The sequence below is a fragment of the Lactuca virosa genome, chromosome 1 (genome assembly GCF_052849685.1).
Source record: "Lactuca virosa cultivar CGN04683 chromosome 1, Lactuca_virosa_CGN04683_v6, whole genome shotgun sequence".
NCBI classification, from domain to species: domain Eukaryota; kingdom Viridiplantae; phylum Streptophyta; class Magnoliopsida; order Asterales; family Asteraceae; genus Lactuca; species Lactuca virosa.
This window is the reverse complement of record NC_136426.1, coordinates 59,174,173-59,201,547: the sequence shown is the minus strand read 5'-3', so window position 1 is coordinate 59,201,547 and position 27,375 is coordinate 59,174,173. Positions and strand designations below refer to the sequence as shown.

Genomic DNA, 27,375 nt, shown 5'->3' with positions numbered 1-27,375 from the left:
TTATCCAAGTGGGAGACTGTTGGATTAATGTCTAAGTCCATAACTATAATTGGTAAGACTTGACCCGACCCGGCATGGTCCATTTGGGTTGCATGGCATCATTCATTTGGATAGACTATAATGAGAGAAATAACACTTAAGGTTGGTTAATATATTATAAGTTCTAATATATTAATAAGGTTATTTAATTAGTATTGATCAAGAATTAATTTGGAATTAATTAAGTGATCAAAAGGAGACTAATTAAATATATGGGTTGATTGTGTAAATCATTCATTCTTATATATGTGGGCTTGTGATCCAAGATTCCTTATGTTGGACTAAGTCCATGGGGTGACCCATGGATACTCCATGGAGGTTAAAATCCATGGAGCATAAGGAATGGGTAAAGTTATGAGTTACATGGTGTAACCCTAATAGCCACCATATAAAAGAATCACATGGCTCAAGAAATCGTGCACTAATGTGTGAGTGTGAGGGCTAGACGATTTCAAGGAGTGTTCAAGTTTCTCTCAAGTTATTCCAAGTGTATTTGGTGTTGTGTGAACCATTTGAGGTGTCACACTTGGGGCACTAGGCACTCAAGCTTCATGAAGACATTCTACATCAAAGAGGTATGTATTCTATCTTGTTATATTTATTATTTTGTATGCTAGATTAGGATAATACCTTGGATGTTCATAATTGTATGTATAATAGAGAAAACATAGATCCAAGGTATTTAGGGTTGCATGTACACTTAGGAGTGTTAGAATGCTCATAACCCAACATTTACTTCCCGAATAATATGATTATTCAAACTCCACAGTCGCTCATACTTTTGGAAGTAAGTAGTGTATTAAGACTGTCGTGAATTGGATTGCAGATTGTCTAAGGATAGACATTGCAATAGAATTGCTGCAATGTTCATGAGTACTCAGAAATTGAGATTTGAGTATTGGATAAACCCTCACTCAGAGTATCACTTCATGGAATTCATCACGAGTAATACTGAGACGATAATATCTTATAATCTTGAAACGAAGATATATGAGTTGTAATTTACAAAGTCAGTTATACATATAAAATGCATCAGTAACTTGGTGTTATAAAACGTATTGTCATGTATAATTTGATGAGTAAAAGATACAAGCATATGAGTCAACGTTTATTCGTTCCTTCTGCCCTAACCGGAAAAGCGATATCTGTGGGCCCCTCGATGATTTGGTGTTGACTTATGTGTTGGGCCCAACCAGGACTAAATTGATGTGTTCAATTAGAAGTCCTACATCATCACAAATCGGAAATCGGGAAACATAGATTATGGACAAAGAGATTGATTACATTCCATGTCTTATGTCTGGGGATATCTTGCAGAACGAAGGATTATATGATCACTTATCTAAGGACACGTAACTGACTGGGTCAGAGTTCAGCATCAGCTTTTGGAAGCTACAATTTGTCGGTCAAATTTAGAAGGCATACTAGCAATTATAGTTACAGACTTATCCAAGTGGGAGACTGTTGGATTAGGTGTCTAAGCTCATAACTATAATTGGTATGTACTTGAATTGATAGCAGCACAATCCTTTTGGGTTGCTCTCAAACCTAGCAACTGGACAAGGAAATTATGAAAGGAGAGTTATTGATTTATTATAAGATTAATAAATTAATATAAATGATTTATTAATATGTTAAAAGATTAATATATTAATTAGAAATCACAAGGTTTAATTAATAGTTAGCCATAAATTAATTAGAATTAATTTTGGGGTTAATTGTATTAATTATAAAGTGCAGGGACTAGTTTGCAATTATCAAATAGTTGAGTGGAAGGCTCCAGAACCTCCTTGGAAGGAGGTGGACGAAATCTATAGGGGAAACCCTAAGGATTTCGTCCAAGGGGCTTGGATAAGGCCTTTGGATTAGCTTAGGCCCCAAGCAAAGGAGTATTAGGGTTTTCCCTAAACCCTAGATCCCTCAGCTATATAAGGAGCCTCCCAACTCCTAAATTCGGACACTCCTTCCCTTGTGAACCCTAGGGCCCATTTTTTCATACCCTACTCTCTCTCCTTCAAGTTTCCTTCTTGCTAGCTTTTGGGTGTGACGCCATTAGAGGCATTACATTTGTGGTGCTAGGCTTCCAAGAAGATCAAGTTCAAGAGGATTAACAATTGTTTGCTATAACAATTGAAAGGTATGTAATTCTAAAAACCTTAGTTTTTTAATTTCGAAAATAGCCTCTCTCCTCTAGGGTTCTTGTTTTGCAATTCAAAGTTATATGTTTAATAGTTAAAACATAGATCCAAAGTAGGTTGCATGTGAACTTAGGAATTGTTTTCTAGTTCATTTGTTTCTCCTAAAACCCATCAGTGGTATCAGAGCCATTGTTTGTTTTAAATTGAATTGCTATAATAGTTGAATTGCAAATTAGGGTTTATAGCCATTAAACCCTAAAGGCCAAGATTTTCGATTTTTAGGGTTTTGGTTCATAGGGTTTTCGAAAAACCCTAGCCTCCATGAACCCTAATCGATATTAGGGTTAGGGTTTTGGAAACCCTAGCCTCCTCCCTTGATTTTCGAATTTTATATGGTAATTTAGGGTTTCTTGTTTTGGGATAATTGTTGCCTTATTGGATAATTGAGAAAAATAAGGAAATTATCCTATCCCCATATTTTCGAAATCTAGAAGGGATATGGATTAGGATTAAATTAATTGTTTAATTTGATTAGATAATCCTTACAAGATTTAATAAATTAATTAAAAGTTGATTAATAGATAATTATTAAATCTAGTTATTTGGTTTATTTTAAATTTAAATTAATAGTTTAATTTTCAAAATTTATATAAACCCTAAAGTTTTAAAAAAGGTTTAAAACACACCTTATATATATATATATATTATAATTAAAAGTTAAATATTATATATGTATAAGAATTGGTCAGTCAAATCGCTAGTATGTCTCATTCACGAAGCTAGTCTATAAGGGGGGTATAAGGAAACTGCCTATAAAATGGTAGTTGAATGGGTGTCCACTCTCACCCACCGCTTCCTTGATTAGTGGAGGGTCGTTAGCAGAACGGATTTGATAGGACAACTAAATCTCATTAAAAGTATAATGTTATTAAAGAAAGTACTAGAACATTATTTTACAAAATCTCAACTCTAGTTACTTTAGGAAAAATGTGAAAAGTGTGCTAATCCATGAAATTGCACATTATGCTTTATTGGTCGTTAGTGGAGCGTGTGTGGATTACCAGCACACTAATAGGCACTAATAAAGAGTAGTAATGGGTATCTCATAATTATCATTTTAGTGGAGCGTGTGTGGTTTACCGGCACATCAATAGTTAATGATAAAGACAATGAGGTTACCAAGCACATTTGCATGGTTATTCACATCTTGTTTGTGATCCTCGGTATCCCAGTCACAAATAGAAGAGCATAATCTGAGATTAAAACATGTCATTGAATAGTTTCAATGTATCTTAAAAGGAATTAGGAATTTCACTTCGTTTATTTCGTCTAATGGTGGAATTGGTGAATCGTCATTCACCTACCTTTATGAAATTTACACTTGGATCTCGGCATCCCATTTCTAAGTTGTGAATCTTCATAGTTAGATCCTAACCTTGATATTATATCTTTGGGTTATTATATTGAGGTATCTTGAAATCTAACTAAAACGTTCGTTCTTTTAAGATGTCTACTTCTGGAAACACTTCTGCTTCATCATCCTCCAACCACAACTTCTCTTTGCTCAACATTTGCTCCAAAGTCGTTATGGATGGATCTAACTATAACGATTGGATGCGTAACATCAAGATGGCGCTTCGATTTGAGGACAAATAATATGTCCTTGAAAAGGAGCTCAAAGAGCTTGATGAGTCTAAAGCTACTCCTGAAGAATATGCTGCCTACAAGAAACACTATGATGATGCTACCAAAGTGCATTGCATCATGGTTGCAACCATGTCCCCAGAACTGCAAAGGTACTATGAGGACTACTGGCCCTTTGAGATGAACAATGACCTTATGGAAAAGTACCATAAGCGAGCTCGTCAAGAAAAGTTTGAAGTAGTCAAGTCACTCATGGCTTGCAAGATGAAAGAAGGGGAGTCGGTTGTATCTCATGTGCAAAGAATGCAACGCTACATAGAGCGTTTGGTCAAGCTCAACATTCACTTTAATGAGGAATTGGCCATTGACATGGTCTTGAACTCATTACCTGATTGTTATGGTCAGTTTATCCTTAAAAAAATGTTTTAACGAGCTTCAAAAGTATTAGAACATTTTATATTAAAGAAATACAACCCTTAAAATAAATATTAAAAAATTAAAAATGAAAAATATATTTTAACAAAAGCTTTAAAAAATAAAAAAAATATTATTTGAACTAAACGTCAAATATAATATAAATGAATAAAAAAACACCAAAATTTTATTTGGACAAAACATTAAATATGTTTTCAAACAAAACGCCAAAACATATTTTTTAAATCACACAAACAAAGATAAATAAATAAATTTTATAAAAATAATAATAATTATAAATAAATAAATAAAATAACCTAACATATATGAAAATAAAAGATATTAGGCCAGACAGAGTGGGTGCAGTCCAGACCGCACTCTATCCACCACATCATCACAAACACCACCCCCTGAGTGCGGTCCAGGTGCTGCTGAGGCCGCACTACGGCCTTCCAGGGGGAGCGTTTCTTCCTTGAATGTGATTGGTCCTCGTGGTTACCGTTTGCAAACGGTCATTTTTCAAAAAAAGTTATTTTTTTTACCAATACTATAAATACATTATCAAAGTAACCAAAAGCACTCACAAACATTTTATTTTTTTTTACCATCTTCTCTATTTTAAAACCCACAAAAATGTCATCCTCCAAAAATCAAACCAACGAAAAAACACCCACTAGAAAAACCACAACTCCAAGACTTTCACTCGATCAACAGGTTTATTCGCCTCCTTTCTACCACTATGGGGATATGTTTCCCTATTTTCCACAAACATATCCAACAACCACAACGTCCTACGCAACCATTTCCACAAACACAACCACAAATTGACCAAGATTTTGATCCTTTTGATTTTGGTTCCCAACCAGAGTTTGTTCCACAAACACAATCACAACCACAAACATCCATTTCCGAATGCTAACCAGAATTTGTTTCACAAACTCAACCACTCAACCAGGAACTAAAAGAAAAGAGAAGGCGGAAGCTAAACCGTGGTCACCTCAAGAAGAGTTAGTATTAGCACAATAATGGATTGACGTTTCAGAGGACGCGAAGACGGAACGGAACCAAAAACATGATCGTTTTTTGATGCGCGTTAGAGCTCGATTCCACAAAGGAATGAACCTAGAACCATATCATACTAAACATCAGGTGTACTCAAAATGGGGAAAGATGAACAAAGACGTCATGTTGTTTAACGATTTATATAACAACATGAAACGGCAATGGAAAAGCGGCGAAAGTGACGAAGTGATTTTGTAGAAAGCTTTTAACATTTATCAAAAAGAGCAAAAAAAGACTTTCAAATTTTTTGAAGTTTGGAATCTACTTAAAGGCAACAAAAAATGGCAAAAACTAAAAACAAGTGAAGAGCACATCGATAGTGGATCAAAACGATCAAGAACTTCCGAATCCGATCACACTTCATCGGATGCTCGTGTTGGTTTCGACCTCAACGAGGATGAGCCCGTTCAAGTGTCACCACCCCCCGACCAATGGGAATGGACAAAACAAAAAACAAAGGCAAGGGCAAAGCGTCGGAATCGAATGACTTGAAAGAAATGGGCGAGAACGTGCAAGGCATAAAAGATAGAATGGATAAATTTTTGCAACTTGCTTCGGATAGAGAGAGTCGGAAACAAAGGGACGACGATTTGAGAGTGCTATCGATGGACACGTCGAATTTGACCGGGGATGCGCTTCAAGTTGTTTTGCAAATGAAGGAAGACGTGAAAAAACGTTACGCTAATCGTGGTTAATTTGTAGTTGTTTTCCAAGTTTTTAATTATTTGATGTGTGTATTTTTTTTTAAGTTGTAGGTTTAAGCTTTCTACTTTTTTATTTTCTAATTTCGTAGGATTTTTTTTAATGACATGTTTTTTTTAAGTAATGTAATGGTTTTTTTTAATTAATGAAATCTTTTGTTTTTAATTAAAACTAAAAATGTTATTTATTTAAAATTAAAAATAATTAAAGGAGTGTGACACCATTCATTGGGTGTGGTATGAAACCACACTTTTGTGGTAATGGGTGAGGTGACGCCTACGTGTCACTGCGATTTAACGAGGGAGTCCAGCCTTATACGTATCTCTCCTAACGATGGTATATCTCAGGTACATTAAGCACTTTGGAGGTAATAAATGGAATAGTTTTGAAAAAAATCAATAATATTGATATTATTCATCGGCAGAGAATCATCAAATGATTTGTCATTAGTTTGCGTCATCATGTGTCATTAGTTCTCTTTTAACTGCAAAATTTGTACTTTGTTTAGATTTCCCGTCATAACTGCGAGATGCTTCAAAAAAGTTTTTTTTTAATATCTAATCGGTCGTTTTAAAATTTTGAGGGTACTTTCAAAATTTTATATAATATTACTTAATTATTATAAATAATTTCATTAAGTAGAAATAAAATTTAATTATTTTCCCACATTCGTTAATATGTTGTTTTATAAAAAGATTTAAGCACTCTATTCTAGTTACGTTCTGTTATTATGGAAAATTTTAAATTTTAACCAGGAAATGATTTAATTGAACTTAAAAGTTAGGAAAGTTTCAGTAAACAACGACCAAGTTTTATAGTTTTTCTACTTGGTTCATTTATAGTTTTACACTTAAGTTATGATTTTGTTTTATTTTTTATAATATTTGTAAGGATCTTTTGAAGACTTCCACATTAATGTGATGATGATACATGATATTTACCATGCAGCAACACATGACACCAGAGCAGTGGCTGAAGGCTGAACTGAACCTCGTAAATCAAAGAATCATCGTCTTACCAACGAGTCCATGGTCAGAAAACGATGGTCACATCTTGCCTTCCATCAGATATACCACGGTCTCCCACCCGCATAACTAAAACCCACCACCCAAATGTCAAAACAATCTTTTCCCAACTTACGCTACCATGACGATAACCTAATAAATCCCACAATTACCCATCACAATGGTGTTATGGTAATTTCAGGCTTTCAGCCCCATGTCATTATTATAATATATAAGAATCAGACTTTGTACTTTTATACAAACAGATTGACAATATAGGTCGCACATTGTTTACGTGTTATTTGTTTTTCTGAGGCAAAATGTCTGCAGTCTGCGGACTACATCTGTAGACCTCTGCAGTAGAAGAGGTGGACCAAACGTCTGCAGTCTGAAAAAAAGAAGACTGTTTGTTTTTTTAACATCTGCGGGCTACTAAAATAAACTAAAATCTAAATAAACTGATTTTTTTAAACTTCAAAGTGATTTTATAATATTTTTATGACTTTATTATAAATAATTAATGAATCTAGATCAACTTTTATGTATTATTGTATAAAAAATAAAAATAAAAATAGTATGAATTAACGTATATATTTGATAAAACCAACAACTTTGGTTGCAAAGTTATAATTAAACATTATAATTAGTGATCAAAGAATTTGATACATAAATGGATGGAAATAAACTTCGATTTTTTCAATTAAATCCATTAAAAACGTACCATAAATATTTTTTCGAGAAATTGACGATACTGTATTAAATAATGTTTTACAAAATTTGGCAAAAAAATATAAGAATATATTATGATTTTTTTTATATTTATATAAACAACTTCAACGACTATTATTGTAATAAATTTTTATTTATAAATTTGTCAAAAATATCATATTTGTATCGTCGAACGTTTTTTTTTTTAAGTTTTGTAATTTTTTTTCAAATTGTTTATCATTAGTAAAGTTGGAAAAAATATAAATTAAAAAAAAAACTTAAAAAAAATAAAGATATATATATTTTTTTAGGGTAGAAGAGGGCGCGCAGACATTTTTAGGTCTGCAGTCTTCAAAAAAACAAACAGTCTGCGAAGGCTAATGTCTGCGCGTGGTCTGCGCGGCGCAGACAGAAGAGACCACGCAGATCTGCAGACAAAAAACAAACACTACCTTAGTGGATTATTTTGTCTTGCATAATCGCAGGCCCGTCCCTGACATTTCGGAAGATTTGTATAAAAATAAAAATGAGGCCCCATAATCTTTCTTTGTAAAATACTAGTATTTAGTAATTTTGCTAAAGTTGAATTCAAAATTTAAATTTGTTAACAAACATCTTGTACATTCACTGGCACATCATCATTTCTTTGCTCATTAGTAATAAGTTGTAATTGTTACAAACAACTTTAAAAAAAAAATGGATTACTATTTTTAAAACATCGATTTTCTAGTATTTTTAGAAGAAACGACTAATTTTATTTAATGATAACACATAAAAATGTATTTTATAAAAATACCAACACAATAACTATAAATTTGTCCCCGAGCGACCGTACCGTCCACACACCCAGGGCCGCCACTGCATAGTAGAATTGTTTTGATGTAACTAAAATGTAAATAGTTTTTAAGATAAGATAGTTGATAATGATATAATCATATAATTAAGTTAATACATACATATATTGCTTTTGAAAAGAAAATTAATTCAAAATTATTATTCTTATATACCGTACTAAAATATTCTATGTATTTTGTAATGTAGTCTCGAAATTTTGGCTATATATGAAATTGGTTGTTCTTAGTATTTCGGGTCGGATCAACTCGGTGTATAAATATGGTAAGGGTACACTCACCATTTCCCATGCAGAGCTTTCGTGTGCCTCTTTAGATCCTACTGCTAGTAAACAGAAGATAGATACTGTTTCATCTCCACTTCCACTAAAAACATAGCATCCAAAACAATGAACACTCAGTTTTTCTACAATTCCTTGACCACACCTCAAATTCTAGAAAACTCCTCGATTTTCGACCAAAATCTTGAAACCCCGTCTCCGGAAACCAATATTTCATCGGAACACATAGCCGTCGGAAACCCTATTGTTCTGGAAGGCATTGCCGCCGTGGTCGGAGAACAGGTTCTATTCGGAAAAAGTAGTATTACATCAAGTGGTCACAGCGAAGGATCAAAGTCCAAACCGGTTAAGAATAATGGTGGTGTGGAGAAGAGTTACAGAGGGGTGAGGAAGAGGCCGTGGGGGAGGTGGTCGGCGGAGATACGTGACAAGATAGGGCGTTGCAGGCATTGGCTGGGGACGTTTGACACTGCGGAGGAAGCGGCGCGTGCGTACGACGCAGCGGCAAGGCGGATGAGAGGTGCTAGTGCAAGGACTAACTTCGAGATACCATCGGTGTTTCCGCTTCCAACGACGTCTTCAGCATCTTCGTCGTCCGCAGAAGTCAAGAAGAAAAAGTCCAGTAGCACATGTAGTACCAATAAGTGCCACGTAGTGACCTCGGTGGCTCAGTTGTTCAGTAATTCCGATCGGGAAATGATGAAGATGACCGGAATTATTAATGTGGAAGCTACCTAAAATTTATGCAGTCTATATATGTTTTTTTCATCAATCATATGTTAGCCACCAAATTCGACGTTCTGTGAAGTTATATAGTTCTTTGAAAGAGAGACTTCCTATGCTTTTATATAAAAAAAATTGATATACCAATGGAAATTTGAAAAGACACGTGTTCGCACCCTCGTAACAGTTACATAAGCCTATACCAATATTAACACGTATGTTGTGATTTATACCAAGGTTAGGTTTGACCGATTGGGGCATATGCTTATCACATTAATTTGACCTTTTGATGGAAGTTTCTTTTAATCTACTACTGTTTAGGCTTCCTATATGGACCGTAGGAGTCTTCGACAGAACTAGCTGGTAGCAGGTAGCAGTTAGAGGGTAACATTTGATTTTGGAGCGTTTTGTTTAGACTAAAAGTTAAACGCTCATGTCGCCGAACAAAACTTTTTCTTTTTTACTAGCGTTTTTTTAAAAGCTAAAAGTCAAAAGCTCTCAAACGTTGTGTGCCGAACACGCAATATACGAGTTGATCAAAGTGGTGAGGGTTAAATCTAAATTTTTTAACCGAAAGAGGTTGAACTTATTTGTTCATAAATTATAGAATGTTTTAGAAGAATAGATCTAGTTTCAATCTATTTTAAGTTGTTATTAGAGATGATAATAGAGTAGGGAACACAATTCTCATCTCTATCGGAAAATATAAATGCATCTGCATCTTTTTATTCCCATGGGATATGGAGATGTTGGTGGGGAATCAAAGAATTTTTTTCTCTTACAAGATTACAACTTTTATGTAAATAAAAATTCTAAATTTTAAAACTACCAATTTTATTCCAAAAAAAAAAAGGTTAAAGAACAAAGTAATTTTCAGAAATTGCATAAACAATATAAAGCATCTTTTGTGTATATTTCTATCCAAAATCACCAAACATAAATAGTAAATCAAACAGTTCAAGTTATAACTAGTTGGACAATATGATTTTGTGTATATTTCTATCCAAAATCACTAAACATAAATGGTAAATCAAGCCATTCAAGTTATAACTAGTTGGACAATATGATTGAATGTGCTACACTGCTACCGTAAATATAAGACAGTGAAAATTTTCAGCAGGTGTCCACTAAAATTTAAACAATTCGTGGAATGAGAGATTTAGTATTTGGTATATTTTGTTTACTTTTTAGATCACAAATTTGGCCAAATCCATATGAATAGGACTTTGAACACTGATAATATAAACATAAAAAGTAAAAAGAATGAAACTTTCGATACTAATCGTATTTGGGTTAAAATTAGATACACCAAGAAACAAATAAATCTTTTTATATTTGAGGTTTATAATAGATAAAGCAAAGATATTTATTTTTTTAACTGAGTGATTACCAATGTGTTGGGAGATGTCACCCTTAATTATTATTCAGTCTAATTTGGAGACGGAGGAGAACCGTGTCCTCTCTTTTAAATTAGCGTGTTTTTTTACAGAACAGTAAAATAATAAAATACACTTGAAACAAAGATAATATGTAGATATTTTTAAAGTTAAATTTTATGTGTATTTGATTGTCATTTTAATTGTTTGCTTTGTCTTCATTTATTGGTATTGGTTATTTAATTCAAAAATTGTTACACCTATAAATAGCTGCAAGTAAAGAAAGTGATTGAAAACCAAAAGTAATATTAAAATACTTTTTAAGCTTAAACTAAATTCAAATGAGAAGTCGGTGGTTTCTTTATCAATAAAAGTTGTTGCAGTAATGATACTAGAGGACTAACTTAAATATCAGAAAATATTGCACCAGCAGGGAATCGAAGCCGGGTCTGTACCGTGGCAGGATACTATTCTACCACTAGACCACTGGTGCCTTTTACTGTCTACATCAAGGTTAGAAGATATTTATCATTACGTTAGGAATGTGATAAAAAAAACTTCCATTATTTAGTAAATGTTCAATTTTCTTCAAAAATTAGTGAATATAAAATATTATCTTAATATGATTTAAAGATGTGCCCACATACGAGGTTTGGTATGCAACCCTAATTGTTATTACACGGCATATAATCTAATTATTATTTTTTGATAATGTATATTTCATTTTTTTTTAAAAGTAGTGCATACCTAGTTGAAAACATAGGTCTACAATAGGAATGGCAAAGGGGCGGGGCATGGTTTCCCAAACCCGCCCCGATATTTTTCGGGTATCTTATCGGGGCGTCCCATTGGGTTTCGGGTTTTCCTGTCGGATTACGGGTTTCTTATCGGGTTTACAACAATTCATAACGAAATCTTTATTCCGTTTTAGGGTACCCCGATGTCTTATAAAAAATACATAGCCTCCCTTTTAAATTAAAAATATAATGAATCACTTTAATAAAATAAACTGGACGTTATATTAATACGTCTATATGACATATAAATGGTTTTTAATTTAAAAGGGAGGCTATGTATTTTTTGAAAATATCTCTAGCCTCTCATGCATATGCATTTCATTTAACATCATTAATGGCTACATTTAAGATAGTTATGTTATCATATCATGTGAAAGTGGAGTTTTTGACCAAATAGATGTATTTGAAAAAAATATTTATCAAGTAGACGTATTTTTAAATATATTTACCAAAACAGTATAGCAGTCAAAATATTTATCAAAACATTTTTTTTAACTTTTTTTTAATATTTTCAGCTATTTGTTTTGAATATATATTTTGACCTTTTTTTAACTCTTTGATATTAACTTATATAAAAAAATACAAACATTGTATCTCATTTCATAATCACAAGAAATTGACTCAATCGCACTAAATGTCCTAAATTTTTAATAAAATTCATTTATAAATAATATTGTTAGACATCTTAAAATAAAATCAACATCAAACATACAATATTTTTTGAGTACAAATCCAACAATGACTTCTTACAAAAACGAAAAGGAAAAATCAAACATTTCTATTGCTCGAGTCGGATAGCTTTAATGTCTCTTCATTTACCTTGGCTTGGACATACATCTTTTCCGATTATGACCACTTTGCCTACAAATCCCACAAATGTACCCATTTTTCCCTTCTTTGATGTCCATTCCATTTCGTAGTCTCGTTGAGCGAGGACAACTTTTTGTATTCCGTAAAAGCTCTAAATTTGGAAGCAATTGTATAGATAAAGATTGTGGCCAATACGCTTCATTAGGAAGTGAGGAAAACTCGGATACCCAAGTAGAACAATACTCTGCAATTGAGTAACATTTATGAACATATTATCAACTATTTAAGGATAGTTTGACACATACACTCAAAACATGAGAACGAGGATATTTAAATAGCTCCAACTTACCACATGTGTAGGTTTTTTATTATCCAAATTAACTACTTGCACATTTTTTCCTCTTTGAGTTATCAACTCAAATGTACCCTTCTCTCGATTAAAAGATATCAATGAGTGTGCACTTGTTTTTGACATTAAAGCTACTTGTTTTACAACAACTTGAGGAGTATATGCATCTCCATTAGCTCGAGCACTAGATCCTAAAGGACACCTCACTTCAAAATAGTGCACCAATCTATAGAAAGTAAGTTGGACAAAAGCTGTGATTGGTAAAAAAACAAGCACCTTTAAGTACACTGTTAAAAATCTCTGACAAATTTGTTGTGAGAAGCCAATATCTCCTCCTACCATCATGTGCAAGTGTCCATCTAGAAAATGGATATATCTCTAACCATTGTCGAGCTTGTGGATTTAGCTTCCCAATTTCTTCCATAATGGAGTTGAATTTTCGAACTTGATTCTGACTCCCGACACGATAAACCAAAGCTTTCAATTCTGAATTATGAATTTTGTCATTAAAGTTGTTGATAAAATGTCGTAAACAATACCTATAAAACAAATAATGTTACTTATAAACAATAACTATGAAAAAAATATACAAAAAATAGTAATAATACCTATGAAAACCACGTGGCTCTAACCATGGAGATCCATGCTCATTGACTACCTTTAGGATTCCAAAATGACTATCAGATATTAAACAAATGTCGTCTTGCTCTTTCACCACATGACTCTTGATATAAGAAAGAAACCAGTTCCAACTATCATAAGATTCATTTTCTACAATAGCAAATGAAAGTGGAAAATTTTGATTATTGTCATCAACTCCCATTGCAATCAACATCTTTCCCATGTCCTTACCATACAAGTGTGTGTCATCAATACTAATCACCAGTCGACAACGTGCAAACCCCTTAATAGAAGGAGAAAAAGCCCAAAAAACACGTCTAAATTGTTGGGTTTTGAGCATTCTAACACTCCTATGGTGTACATGCAACCCTATAAACCTTGGATCTATGTTTTCTCTATTATACATGCAAATATTAACTATTCCAAGGTTTCATCCTAACTAGCATATTATGAAGCACCTATACTACAAAGTTCTAGTTAGATGACATACCTTTTGATGTAGCTTGATGTCTTCAAGCTTTAAGAGCTTAGCCCCAATAGTGTGGAAGCCTCAAATGGAATCACAAATCACCAAAACACCTTGGAAGAACTTGAGAGAATATGTATGCACACTAAAATCGGCCCACTCTTATTTTCACACACTTGTTCCAATTTTGTGAGCCAAGGACCCCTTTATATATTATGGAGGATTAGGGTTACATCCATGTAAACCCTAATACCCATGACCTTTCATTTACATAGGATCCATGGGTTAAAAGCTCCATGGACCATCCATGAAAGCTTAGCCCAACCTAAATGAACTTGGCCCATTCCATATATATAAGAGTCTATATTTAATTAGTTCTTTTTGATCACTTAATTAATTCTAAATTAATTCTTGATCAATACTAATTAAATAATATGATTCCATATTAATATATTAGAACTTATAATATATTAATATAAATCATAAATATACTATTCTCAAAAGACTATCCATATAAATTGTGCCGGTGAAGTGCAACCCAAATGGACCATGCCGGGTCGGGTCAAGTACATACCAAATATAGTTATGGACTTAGACATTAATCCAACAGTCTCCCACTTGGATAAGTCTAAAACTATTATTGAGTATGACTTCAAAACCTAACTGGCAATCGTAGCTCTTAAAGCTGATGTCGAACTCTGACATTGTCAATGACTTGTCCATTAGATAAGGGATCATATATTCCTCCATTCTAGATATCATATGGACTGAGACATGGATTATAATCATTCTCTCTGTCCATTTGTTGTTTCCCGATTTTCGATTTATGATGACTGACAAATTGAACAAATCAAATCAGTCCTGGCTTGGCCAAGCACTCACATGTGTCATCGCTAAATCATCGAGGGGCCCACAGATATCGCTTTTATCCCGAAGGTAAAAGGAATGGATAAACTTCGACTCATATGGCTTGTTCTACTACTTGTTGAATCATACACAAAGGCACGTTTTATAACATCGAGTTACCAATGCGTTTTTGTGCAATCAATGTATAACCAACTCATAGTAACAACTCATATCTCTAGGTTTGAAGAATATAAGATATTATCGTCTCATGATCACTCGTGATAAAATCCATTAAGTGATTCAAATGAGCGCGGGTTGAATCCAATACTCAGAACTTATGAGCACTCATGAGTGTTGTAGCACCGCTTTGTCCAACATCTTAGACCTCTACAAGCCAACCCATGACAGTCTTGATTCATATCTACTTCCAACATATGACCGACTGTGGATGGTTTGAATAACTTAATCATTCAGGAAGAGCGACTTAGTTATTCTGGAAGTCAAAACATGCAAAGAGAAACACAAGAATAAATGAATCAAATATGGTATCAAACCCTATGAATATAAATAAACACTTTTATTTATCACCATACTGATTACTCATTATTCATTGTTTCGGTTTTATCAACTTTATACTTGAATTAAAAACACTAGTTGTCCCATGCTCCAAGCATGTACACTATGTTTTTCTTAAACAATAGCTTTGCCATACACCAAGTATGCACTCTATGTTTGTCTATGATCCTTACTTTGTGAAATAAACCAATTGAACATAATTTCAATGATTCTAATTTCACACTCCCAAATCCTTATCGAAAAATGTGAGAATTTCAAATTCCTATCATTTATCGAAATCTGTTTAGATTTTAAACTTATATGCACTGACCCTCCTGTAATGAATATGTACAAAGTCACAAAGACTTGTCAACAGTCATTATAAGGTATTCCAATGGAGATCAACTCCATGGAAACTAAGTCTCATATTCAAAGTACATTGCTTTGGACATGCTTCTTGCATTAAGTTTTCTAATCTTACACAGATAACTTCCACCTATGGAGACAACTCCATATTCTCATTTTGACTATCACTCCTGAATAAGAGATGCCTCTTTTCAGAATATGTCAATATGGTCCTTCCAAAATTAGCACTATACTTCCAACTGTCCCTGAGCAACCAATCTTTGGTAAACCTAAGATTATCCTCGACAATTGCTTAATCATTTTAGTCATATCCAATTCTAGACCTTTTCCCTTCTTAATGCCTCTGGGCATTTGGAAAAATTTAGAAATGACAAATATTATAGCACATGCAATCGATCCTGTACCCAAAGCAAATGGTACACGATTCATGATGTCTCACATAAAGACATGATTCTAGACCAGTCTTTTGCTACAATATTTTTATTTTCCATGTTTTCAAAATTTGACTATGAAGAGGGATGCCGTAATCATAATCGAATTTTGAGAACGCAATATATAGAATTTCCTTAAGTTGAACCAATCCAACATGAAATTCATATATATATATATATATATATATATATATATATATATATATATATATATATATATATATATATATATATATATATATATATATATATTCTTGACTAAAGATGATTAAGGTCTCAATCTAAGCCTTTAGAACTGAAATGAAGTATATCCTCTCCCTTAATTATAGCAAAACAACTTTTTCAATCCCTGCAGCCTCACGAATTGAAACTTTTGTTTTCTATAATTAACATTGCTAACTTGCAACACTAACAATAATTATCATGCTCCTACTAACATGATGATTATTAGCATAACACTTATGCTCCCACTAGCTTTGACATGTACTCAGAAATCAGCTGGACTTCTAGAAATCAATACTTTATTGACTTCCTTACCAAAGTTCAGATTTCTGATACGAGATGCTTTGATAAAACTTTATCAAAATCATACACCTTTCCTTAGATAGCATGCATGTGTGTCTAAACAATTTCAGAACTATGAAAAGGGATGCTGTAATCATAGTCTCAATTGTTTAGACCTTTTGCCATCTGCTTCAAATCTACTTGGTGGAAGTGTTTCCTCACCATCATTTTCATGAATCGGAGAGAAACCTTATGACCCTTAGATTTTATGGTGTATGTGTTCTTATCCATGTGAATCGTCAAAACCATAGTCACAAGACAAGGATAATGACAAATCCAAACTCATATGGACTGAACTTATGCAATCTTAACTTCTTGCCACCTGGCAGTACATGGCCTGCCATTGCTTCCAAGTTGTTATGCAACCAATTGAGAACTTTCAGAACTCCTATGCAAAGCCAACTTTAACTGGAATGGGCACAGAATATGTCAACACGATAGGTTATAAACCTCAAGTCGTGTGCTAGTGAAGAACCTCAGGTTTTATTCTTGATTAGTTCTTGAAATTCTTTTTAGGATCTTTAAGACTCCCACTGTCCTCTTGACATATAAGACTATCTTGCCAAATATTCAAGAGATAGTGCGGATTCTTTAGCAAGACAAACACTTCACACAATTGGCCTTAGTTGGTCTTTGTTTTATCCAGAACATCACAACTTACCAATTTCAAATGTACAAGAGTAGGACACTTTTACTCTTACATTTGACAAGTGTTTTAAACCTTTCTTTAAGATATGTCACTCAAGTTACAATCTTGAAGTATGACTCTAAGAATTGTTTTGGAACGAAGTATGACTCATCTTCCTGATCTAACCATTTCAACAATTCATGACTCCTCTTCTTAGTCATAAGAATGCACTAAGATGACCTTTAGAGGACTAATTGTGATATGATTTCTAAATCATTAAGATGATCACAAACATGATACTAAAGTACTCTCCCATCTTTTCAGATTTGAGAAACTTTTATCTTTCTGCCTAATTTGATTCTTCCCATTCGTTCTGCCATACATTGAGACTTTTCCAATGTTTCAGAATTATACTTAAACTTGTAAGTATAACCATATTTACTAAACTTTAGTAAATCAAATAGTCTTAACGAGCTTTGTGGTGGACATGACCAGTGCACAAGAATGTGTACTCGATCCCTTTAGTCCTTCACTTGACTCACACATCCATGTGAACAAGTAATTAGTCTTGATTTTCCAATGCTTGAAAGTTCTCATTCATCATACTATCCAACTTGCATGATTCCAAGTTTTGGTCCAATTGAAACTTGGGCGATGAGGAACTTTCCTGATTTGGTAAATTTAGACACTACCATAAATGAAAGAATCAAATCCATTTTCCAATATTGCTGTTAGTGGAATCATATAAGCAACAACTTTCCACAAATGCCATTGTAAGGACACTTCAAATAAATAAAATTAAACAATTTTCTTTTATTTAAAAATTTGCGGAAAAACTTATCCTTACAATCCACATGGAAAATTGTTGTTATCTATTCCTTAGCAATATATCATAACTTCTTAAGCAACTGCTCAAAATTCTGATGCGATCGAAATCCACCTTCGCGATCAGAATCAGCATATACTTCCTTTAAGATTTCTCTCTATTCTTTGATTCTTAAAACATCAACATGTGACCCAGTCACATCATGTAATGAGGATCTCAGAATAGAACTTAACAGAGTTAGATAATGGGCTCTACCTGATGTAGAGTCAAACTTATTGACTTTAACATCCTTAGGTAAATTTGGCAGCTTTGCAATCAACGCCCCTTCCTTTGGCAAAATAAACATATGGACCCTTTGGTAATGAGACTATCTCAGACTTAGCCTTTCTCTTTACCATTTGGTCAACCGGGTTGACTATGGCCAATCCCTTTCCATTGGGAAGAGAATGCTTTTTCTGGATTTCCAGTGTCACCATTGTCACTGTCCATAAAGTTTTTGGGAAGTTGATCTTCTAATCAAATTTGCTTTACTATCGTTCCAAATCATTGCTGATTCAGCAGCACCAAGCAAATAAATATGATCATTAAGGTTCATGTCATAGTCTGTTTCATAGTAGTCCCAAAGGAACTCACTATGTGACTTAGAAAGTGATTGAACATCCAACTTTCTCAAGACTTTGACACCCAACTCTTCCGGCTTGTCAATATGTGACTTCATCTCTAAGATGTGATCACACATAGACCTTGCTTGCCATTAGGGCTTGAGTGACCTTGAACTTGTGGGTTAGGGAGAATAATTGGAGGAGGTGGAGGAAGAGAAGTATGACTTCCATGAGCCAAACTCGGGAAGTCATATTCATTAGGAAAGCTTGGTTTGGGAAGATCATTGTTGTCTAAACCAGACATCAACAATGGGAGAAATTCACGTAAAGTTGATTTAAGTCCTTAATATAACACCCAATATGATATATTAAGGCTAGGACCCAACAAGCTATTTTATAACTTAGAAGAGGGATGCCGTAATCCAAGCTATAAAATATTTGAAGGTAGGTGAATGACGATTCACCAATTTCCACCAAGATAAACGAAATGTATTATTAGGTTTTAATTGGTTTTGAAACTCCTAGATTCTTTTGAGATTCATTGAACTTTTCAATGGCATGTTTCAATCTCGAGTGTGCCCTTCAGGTTTTGTCACACCCCGCTAAAGCGGAAACACGAGGCGTGGCAGTATAAAGGGTTTCATAACAAAAGTTAAAAGACAACACCAACCATAGTATTAAAAATCATTACAATTTTATAATGGGTTTGAACAACTTTTAAAAGAAATTACAATGTAAATTGAAATACAACACATGCGAATGCTCGTAAAAGTGAAGTGTCCCTAAGTGCCACTTACTCGATGATTCCTGAAAAAGCATGTAAAACGAGCGTCAACTATAAAAATAGTTGGTGAGTACTCACAGATAAACAAAATAATATTGGTTCCATGAATTGAAATCAAAGTTTTGATAAAAGTTTCCAATAACAAAAGTATATTGTTAAAATGAGTAAATAAGTTTGTAAAAACAAAGTTCTTTGTCATCATGAGAGATAAAGTATGTTGCCCAAATAAGATGCAACATTCATATTCTCATGGAAGATAAAGTTCGTTACCCAAACGAGTAAACAAGTTTCATTGCTAAAATGAGCAATCAGTTTCGTTGCTACAAGGAGCAAACAATTTCATTGCTAAAACATGTATATAAGTTTTCAGTAATAAAAGTTCGTTGTTGTAATGAGAAACAAAGTTCATTGCTATAATTAATAACAAGTTTATTGCTATAACGAGAAACGAGTTTGTATGTGTATGAGCAAACAATGAGTCTCAACCAAACCTATGACTGAAGCCCTATCAAGATCTATGCTTATCGTTCCATAGATGAATATGGTATCATGCACTCCAGCAATAGGGCGAGTGAGGAGTTGTCAATTCCTAATAGCGCTATCCATAATGACCATTGGCTCAAAGAGTTAATGGTTAGAGATAAGGGAAGGGCCTTAGTACGATAAGTTCTCATGTTCCGTGTTGCAGAGACATACATAGAGAGACATAGCAATACAATAGCAATCATGTTTGATATAAATCGATTTAATTACAACATGCAAATAATAGTTTTTCGGGACATGCTTTTCCACCCAAAAACATAAAAACTGAAAATAGGGGAGTGCGTGAATACTCACAATACATTTAGATGATGCAAATGGTGCCTTGAACTACGTTCCACGTGTACCACTACCGATTCCTACAATAATGGTATTCGCTAGTGAGTCTCTAATAAAAATCTAACACTAGTATACTTACTACTACAATAGAATTATGCCAATAATGTGTCAAAATTTAATATTGATATGTTACAAACATTTTTCTGTGGAAATTAAGTTTCAAAGAATCAATTGTTATAAAACAATTTAAGTGGAAAATTTCCATTATTGAAATGTTAATATTTAACATTTTAGAGGTGTTCCAATGATTAAATATTCAAAACTAAATCAATTTAGTTCTAAAAGTTCCCAAACTTTGCATTTCAGTTTTAATTGAAGTCAAAGACCTCAAGATAAATTTTCTTGAATTTTTGATTTGTCTAACTATTTTTCACCATTTTAGTTTCTTGAATAACCATAAAATCATGAAAAATACTAAAAAATTAATAAAAATTACCAAACTTCAGATTTTGGTTCTAAATATGTTAAAAGACTTCTAGATAAATTTTCATGGATTATGGATATGCATAACCATTTTTCATATATTTAATTCTCTAAATATATAAAAATTCATGAAAAATAGAAATCGGTTAAGAAAATGCCCCAAACTTTTTATAGTAATGTCATTACACGTACTTAACCTGGGAAAAATATAAAAATAGATTTCCAGACAATTTAACCCAATTTTATGATTTTTGAGCATTTATTCTAATAAATATTGAAATAAATAGAAAATAGTTTCCAAAATTGTCCAAAATTTTTGTAACGCTGTTATTAGTCATTATTAAGCTAGGAAAAATATAAAAATGAATTTCTAAACTGTTTATCCCAATTTTATGATTTTTGTGTATGTATTCTAATAAAAATTGGGTTTAAGTGTATTTAATCTTGGGAAAATAGAAGAAAAATAGTATACAGAAGAGAAAAATCATCAAAATTTTTATGTAGCATCCTAATGTACTAAAAGGTGTTCTGGTAAATTTTCATAATGTTTGGATGAGTAAAACTATTTTTTTCCTGTTTTTAGTCCATTATAAATACAAAAATCGGAGAAAAATAGGAATACACTATGAAAAATTCTGAAAATATTTTTCTAAGTGTTCCACAGAGAGTATAAGCTGCGAAAATTATTAGATACCATTTTTATATTCCCTAATGTGGTTTTATGATTTATTAGAGCTAAACAAAAAGAAAATTCAAAACCATATTAAACAGTAACAAAAATGGATGAAACTTAATGGGAGATGTTTATTAACTTAAAGGATCATCCAAGAATTTTTCCATAATTTATTTACTAGCTTAAGTATTTTATATGATTTAACACTTTATTTTCTTATTATTTTCATATAAAAATAAAGAAAATATATATTGAGCTGAAAATTTCCAGAATGCATCTTCATACAATTTGATAACAATGACAATTTGTGTTCTTATTTTTAATGTTGAACACCATGCCTAAAGGCTCAATAAATTATAGAGAAAACTTGGTTCTTGTGATTTATGTAAAGATTAGTGATGTTACTTTGACAATTTTTGCAACATGTTACAAAGACTTTTGAATCAAGATCTTTTTGTACCTATTAATACATGATATTAAGAGTTCAAAATAATTTTTGAATGATTTTTAGTGATGAATAAGTCCTTTGAACATGCAACACATAACAAATGTTCATAAGGAAAGTGCTGTTTGAGCAACAGTTTTGTAAAAATTGGTAAAAATCGAAATTTTGGAATTTTTAAGTGAGGTCAGATGGGTTTGAAAGCTAACTCAAAATATTATATTTCAGAAAAATAATCACGAATTTTGGCTAAGAAATGAATGAGATATGACAGTTTAAAGTCAGGTAAAGAAATCTGGCAGATTGCATGCATGATGATTGGTTAGAAAAGTGGGTTTTCATCATTTCCTTGAGTAAACCTTTTGAAGTATTTTAAATATATCATGATAACCTCATATTTTGATCATGTTTCCAGAGATCAAAAGATTAAAACTTATCAAAATGTATACATGCATTTATGAAGAAAATTTTGTTTCTCAAAAACTCTTAACTTGAGTTTGATGTTTTAATCCTTAAAATCGATTTTTGCACTAAGATCATGAACATGCAACCTTGTTTATCATACATGCATGGTGTTAAAACACATCCATCATGTTCTAAAAACCATTTTAACAAAAAGAAAACAAGTTTGAAGAAGATGAAGAAGGAGAAAGTGTAAGCAAAGAGCAAAACTTGAAGGAAAAGTGAAGTAGAAATCGATTTTTACCTTCAAGAATACCACAAGATGATGAAGATTTCGAGTTTGAGGAGTGTTCTTGGGTTTGTTTTCTGGAATATTTCTTGGTTCTTTAGAGGGAGGAAGAGAGAATGGAGTGGTGTTTGGAGAGAAAAAGTAGAGAGAAGGTAGAGAGAGTTTTCTAGAGAGAGAGAGAAAGAAGAGAGATGTGTGTGTTGGAGAATGAGAGTGTGAGAGAGAGATATGGGGAGAGAGGGATCCGATTTTAGGGGAGGAGAGGCTCTCTCTCTCTCTCTCTCTTGTTTCTTTTATAAAAATTCAAATCTTTTATAAAAATATCCAACTTTTTATAAAATGTGCACCTTAACCTAGTTTTTATGCATAAAACTCTTGATTTTTGACTTATAAATCAAGGGTAAATGTTAATAACTAAATCTTTATTTTTCATTGAATTTTATTTCATAATAATTATTATGATAAGATAATATCATAAGGTTCATAATTGTTTTTATAGGATTTTTAAGGTAGAGAGAGTTTTCTAGAGAGAGAGAAAGAAGAGAGATGTGTGTGTTGGAGAATGAGAGTGTGAGAGAGAGATATGGGGAGAGAGGGATCCGATTTTAGGGGAGGAGAGGCTCTCTATCTCTCTTGTTTCTTTTATAAAAATTCAAATCTTTTATAAAAATATCCAACTTTTTATAAAATGTGCACCTTAACCTAGTTTTTATGCATAAAACTCTTGATTTTTGACTTATAAATCAAGGGTAAATGTTAATAACTAAATCTTTATTTTTCATTGAATTTTATTTCATAATAATTATTATGATAAGATAATATCATAAGGTTCATAATTGTTTTTATAGGATTTTTAAGGTTAAAGTTTATAAATATGAGTTTTTAGGGCTTTTAGGGTTTTGGAGTTTAATAAACTTTGAATATCAAAATAAATAGAATATTTGAGACTTTAAATTATCTTATGGTATTATAACTCTTTTATAGTTATAAATAATGTTTGTAATTTATTTTTATCGGTTTATTGGCATTCTATGTAGTGATTCCGAGATTCAAGCGAAATTGAGGAATCAAGTATACTAGTCTTAGTCTTCAACTTTGACTTAAGTTTCTATGAGACTCTGACCTAATTTCTACCACTAGGTAAAGTGCATGATGTGTGTATATGATTCATGAAAAGGTGTTCGAGTCAAAGAGTGAGCTAAATATGGATATTCACTACAGTTAAGTAGTTGTAGAATTCACATATCAATGTGAAATCTAAGTATACTATCCATTGATTCTAATTGTTTCCAAGCTTCTAGTAGGTTATAACTTAGTTTCTAGTTACTTAGTCTAGTATGTGTCGTGCCTATACGTGCAACTAAGTTTAGTCAAATCTAGAACCGAATCGAATTTTTACGGTTGTCACAGTCTCCCCCGGTTGAAAGAATTTCGTCCTGAAATTCAATTCGTGACGTATTCTATTAAAACTCAGTCAAGTACAATTGTATAGCTGGAGAGGTGGTGACTTGAAGTGTTCTTTGATATTTTTGGGTTTATTTCCTCAAAGGAAGAACCTAATTCTTTAGCTATAGTCAAATTAATGTTTCCTTAATTCGAGTTCTTTCGTCTAGATTATGGAAAATTTGATTCATGGAATCATGTTCCAACCATGGCGACCTAGTCGAAAAAGATCATCTAGTTAGATATTATCTGAATTAAGAGAGCGGTATAAGTTTTGCTGAAGCACCAACTACACTAAGCGTTAAATCCGCATTGATCCTTAAGTCGCGTTCTAAATCAACACTACGTGTAAATTTTCCGCCTAATAACGAAAAGATTAGGAACAATTTGTTCGCTTCCAGGTTGGCTACTAAATCTGGAAAAAGATATATTCCAAAATACGAAGGGGTAGCACGAATGAAAGAGAAGCGATCGACGGTAAGTTCCTATTGATACACATTAAGGGTAGGCAACGAAGTTTTGGTACATCTCGAATGTAAAGGCTATTTAACTCCCATCTACAAAAGAAATTACGAAACGATCAAGGATTTCTGAAGCTATAATTTCTACTACAGGTACTCTAACTATAATAGAACCATGATTGAAGAATACAGTTAGAGAGTCGTTGTTTCTAATGAAGGCGGTGAAACTTTATGATATTTTAAATCACATTATTTAGGTAGCATTTTGAGCGTTTAAAATGATAAGTAATCTCACTGCTCTCAAAATGTGTGTTTAGAAATGATAATTAATTTCACTATTATCAAAATGTGTAATAATTCCAAGATAACGAAAATACATGTGTGGCGATCAAACGAAGTAGTAAAATAATATAAAGATTAATTAAGGTTACAAGTTTAAGTCATCAATAAGGGAATTTATACGAAAATATTTTGATTACTCTTTTGAAAAATTGTCTAATTCTCTAAGTCAGGACAAATTCAAGTTTACGAGGAGTCAGAATACTTATGAAAACAAGTTTGAGAGTTTAGGAACTCACTGAAAATTGCAAAGTAAAATACTATTTTAAGAAAGGTGTAAAAATGTTAATCTTTGAAAATAGTGCATTCATAGTTTAGTGTTTCTACAAAAACAATCATTTAGAGAATAGATAATCGTAAAATTTAAAACTTTTGATGTATTTAAATAAAAGAAGAAACATAAGGATACATATCCTTCACATATATTTTTCGGATATAGAAAAATTATAAGCATAAAGGTATTCATCTTGTGTATTACTTATAACGAAAGATACAATGAAACTTGCATTTTAAATCAAGTTTCCAAATTTAGAACGAAAGAGCAAATGTAAATAAGGCTTACTTGTTTATTGTAGATTTAAAAATAAAAACAAGATGTATATGGTAAAAGGCATAATTGAATATATCAAAGTTGACTAAATCGAAGTTATGACTCACAACTATACACGTATTAATCGCTCAAAACGAAAGGGTAGACTTCTAGTCTATATGTGTACGAACATGGTACCAAGAGAAGCAAAATAAATAGAAACAAAGTTAGACAATGTATTATGTTAATATTATGGCGTGCGAGATCTAAAATCAAAAGGAGAGCGAGAAATAAAGTTTGGGGGAAAGAAAAAGGAAGGTAGCGGCGGCAATGATTGTTATTGTCGAAATTATAAGAACAATACATATAGGTAGATTTAAAACCAGGTTGAGATATATTTCAAACTTCAATATGTGATGTATATTGATGATTAAATAGAAATGAAGAAGTTTTAAAGTGTTTTCTAAGGTTTGCTAAAAATTCACGAGTTATCTATTAAGTTAAACTCCATTTGTGAAAAAGAAGAAACACTAAAACTTGTAATTGAAAATCTGACAGTTTTGACCTTTTTGACTGGGGTCCAACAATGGTTAAAACGGATAATGTAAAGACTTAACATATTTAGATGAATAATCGTGCATTGTCAAAAGTACGTCGCTGGAAGTTTAAAAGTGAACACTAAGTTTTGCAATGCTGTAAGTTTTATAAACACGGATTATAAAACTAATTTGAAATAAAATAAACAAATGATGTGTGTTGGAAATTTAGGAATTAGAGATATCTTAGAAACATGTGTGAAGTAGAAAGTTGTGAAAATATCATGTTGGGATTCAAGAAAACACATTTAAGTAAGGTACAATGCCTAAATGAGAAAGTGGTCAAAAGAGTCAAAACAAAAGTGGTTTGAAAGATCCGATGAAGCTTTTACACATAATATGAACTTCAATGTCATATGTCTATCTTTTATAGCATAGAATTTAAACACTTTTATAAAAGAAAATGTTTCTAAGTTTTTCGAAAACGTGTCAAAATGGTAAGCAAGGTTTAAAATGGTTTATATGCCCTTAAAAGCATATCTATCCATTGAAATGGATTTGAATTGAAATTGAAATAACAATGTTAAAAACCAATATTGGTTAAATTGAGTTTTGAAGAAAAGCGTTAAGTTAAAGCAAGTTGTCAAAAGAGTTTTAGCGAGAATATGGCTTAAATTGTTAGGAAATGTATACTAAGTTGAATGAAGTGGTTATAAAATATTTTATCGATGATAAATAAAAACGTTGAAGCGAAATAATTTTTCGATGGAAGATTAAGAAGTAAGGAATAAGTATGTTAGTGTAGCTGATCGTACCTAAATACTAATATGAGTCTAAGGCGAGTGCCGATGTCTTTTCCCCCAAGATAAAGGACAAGAAAAAAATTGTTTGAAAAACGTTTTATGGTCTCAATACAGTTTACGACCTTTTATAGAGGTCAAATGGATATCCAATGTTAAGTTTTAAGCTCAAGGTGGAAACAACCTAGAGCTAAATCGTAGCGTAGTAATAAGGTCTCACGTATGGGTTAAACCTCCGTGTCTCCTCGTGAGTCGGATCTGGAATGCCCACCAATGGTATCCAAATGATTACTTAGTGGCGACTCATCTACCTCCTTACGCGATGCTCCAATTATCATTCGTGTCGATATCGAAACACTTTTTCATAGTTGTAACTCTAGTACGAAGACGATGAAGAGGTATTGAGGAATAATTGGTATAGGTTTCGACTTATGATTATTACTAGTGTATATCTAGCTATTAACCTTACATCTAAAGTCAATAGCTACCAAGGAATACTCATTCTCAGTACTAAGTGCATTGCTCCTAGAGTGGCTAGTGATACAACCTAAGTGGTTAACCTAGCACTTGAT

General features: G+C 32.6%; 1 protein-coding gene across 1 annotated transcript; it reads left to right on the top strand.

Moving 5' to 3' along the window:
* The first annotated feature begins 8,951 nt into the window (after positions 1–8,951).
* On the top strand, positions 8,952–9,581 carry LOC145114262 (ethylene-responsive transcription factor ERF084-like). Its single transcript, XM_079050266.1, has one exon. The coding sequence runs from the start codon at positions 8,952–8,954 to the stop codon at positions 9,579–9,581; it is 630 nt and encodes a 209-aa protein (XP_078906392.1).
* The last annotated feature ends 17,794 nt before the right edge of the window (positions 9,582–27,375 follow it).

Bases quoted from the DNA above. Each gene is read 5' to 3' on its own strand.
- LOC145114262 (XM_079050266.1), top strand. From the start codon at position 8,952: ATGAACACTCAGTTTTTCTACAATTCCTTGACCACACCTCAAATTCTA.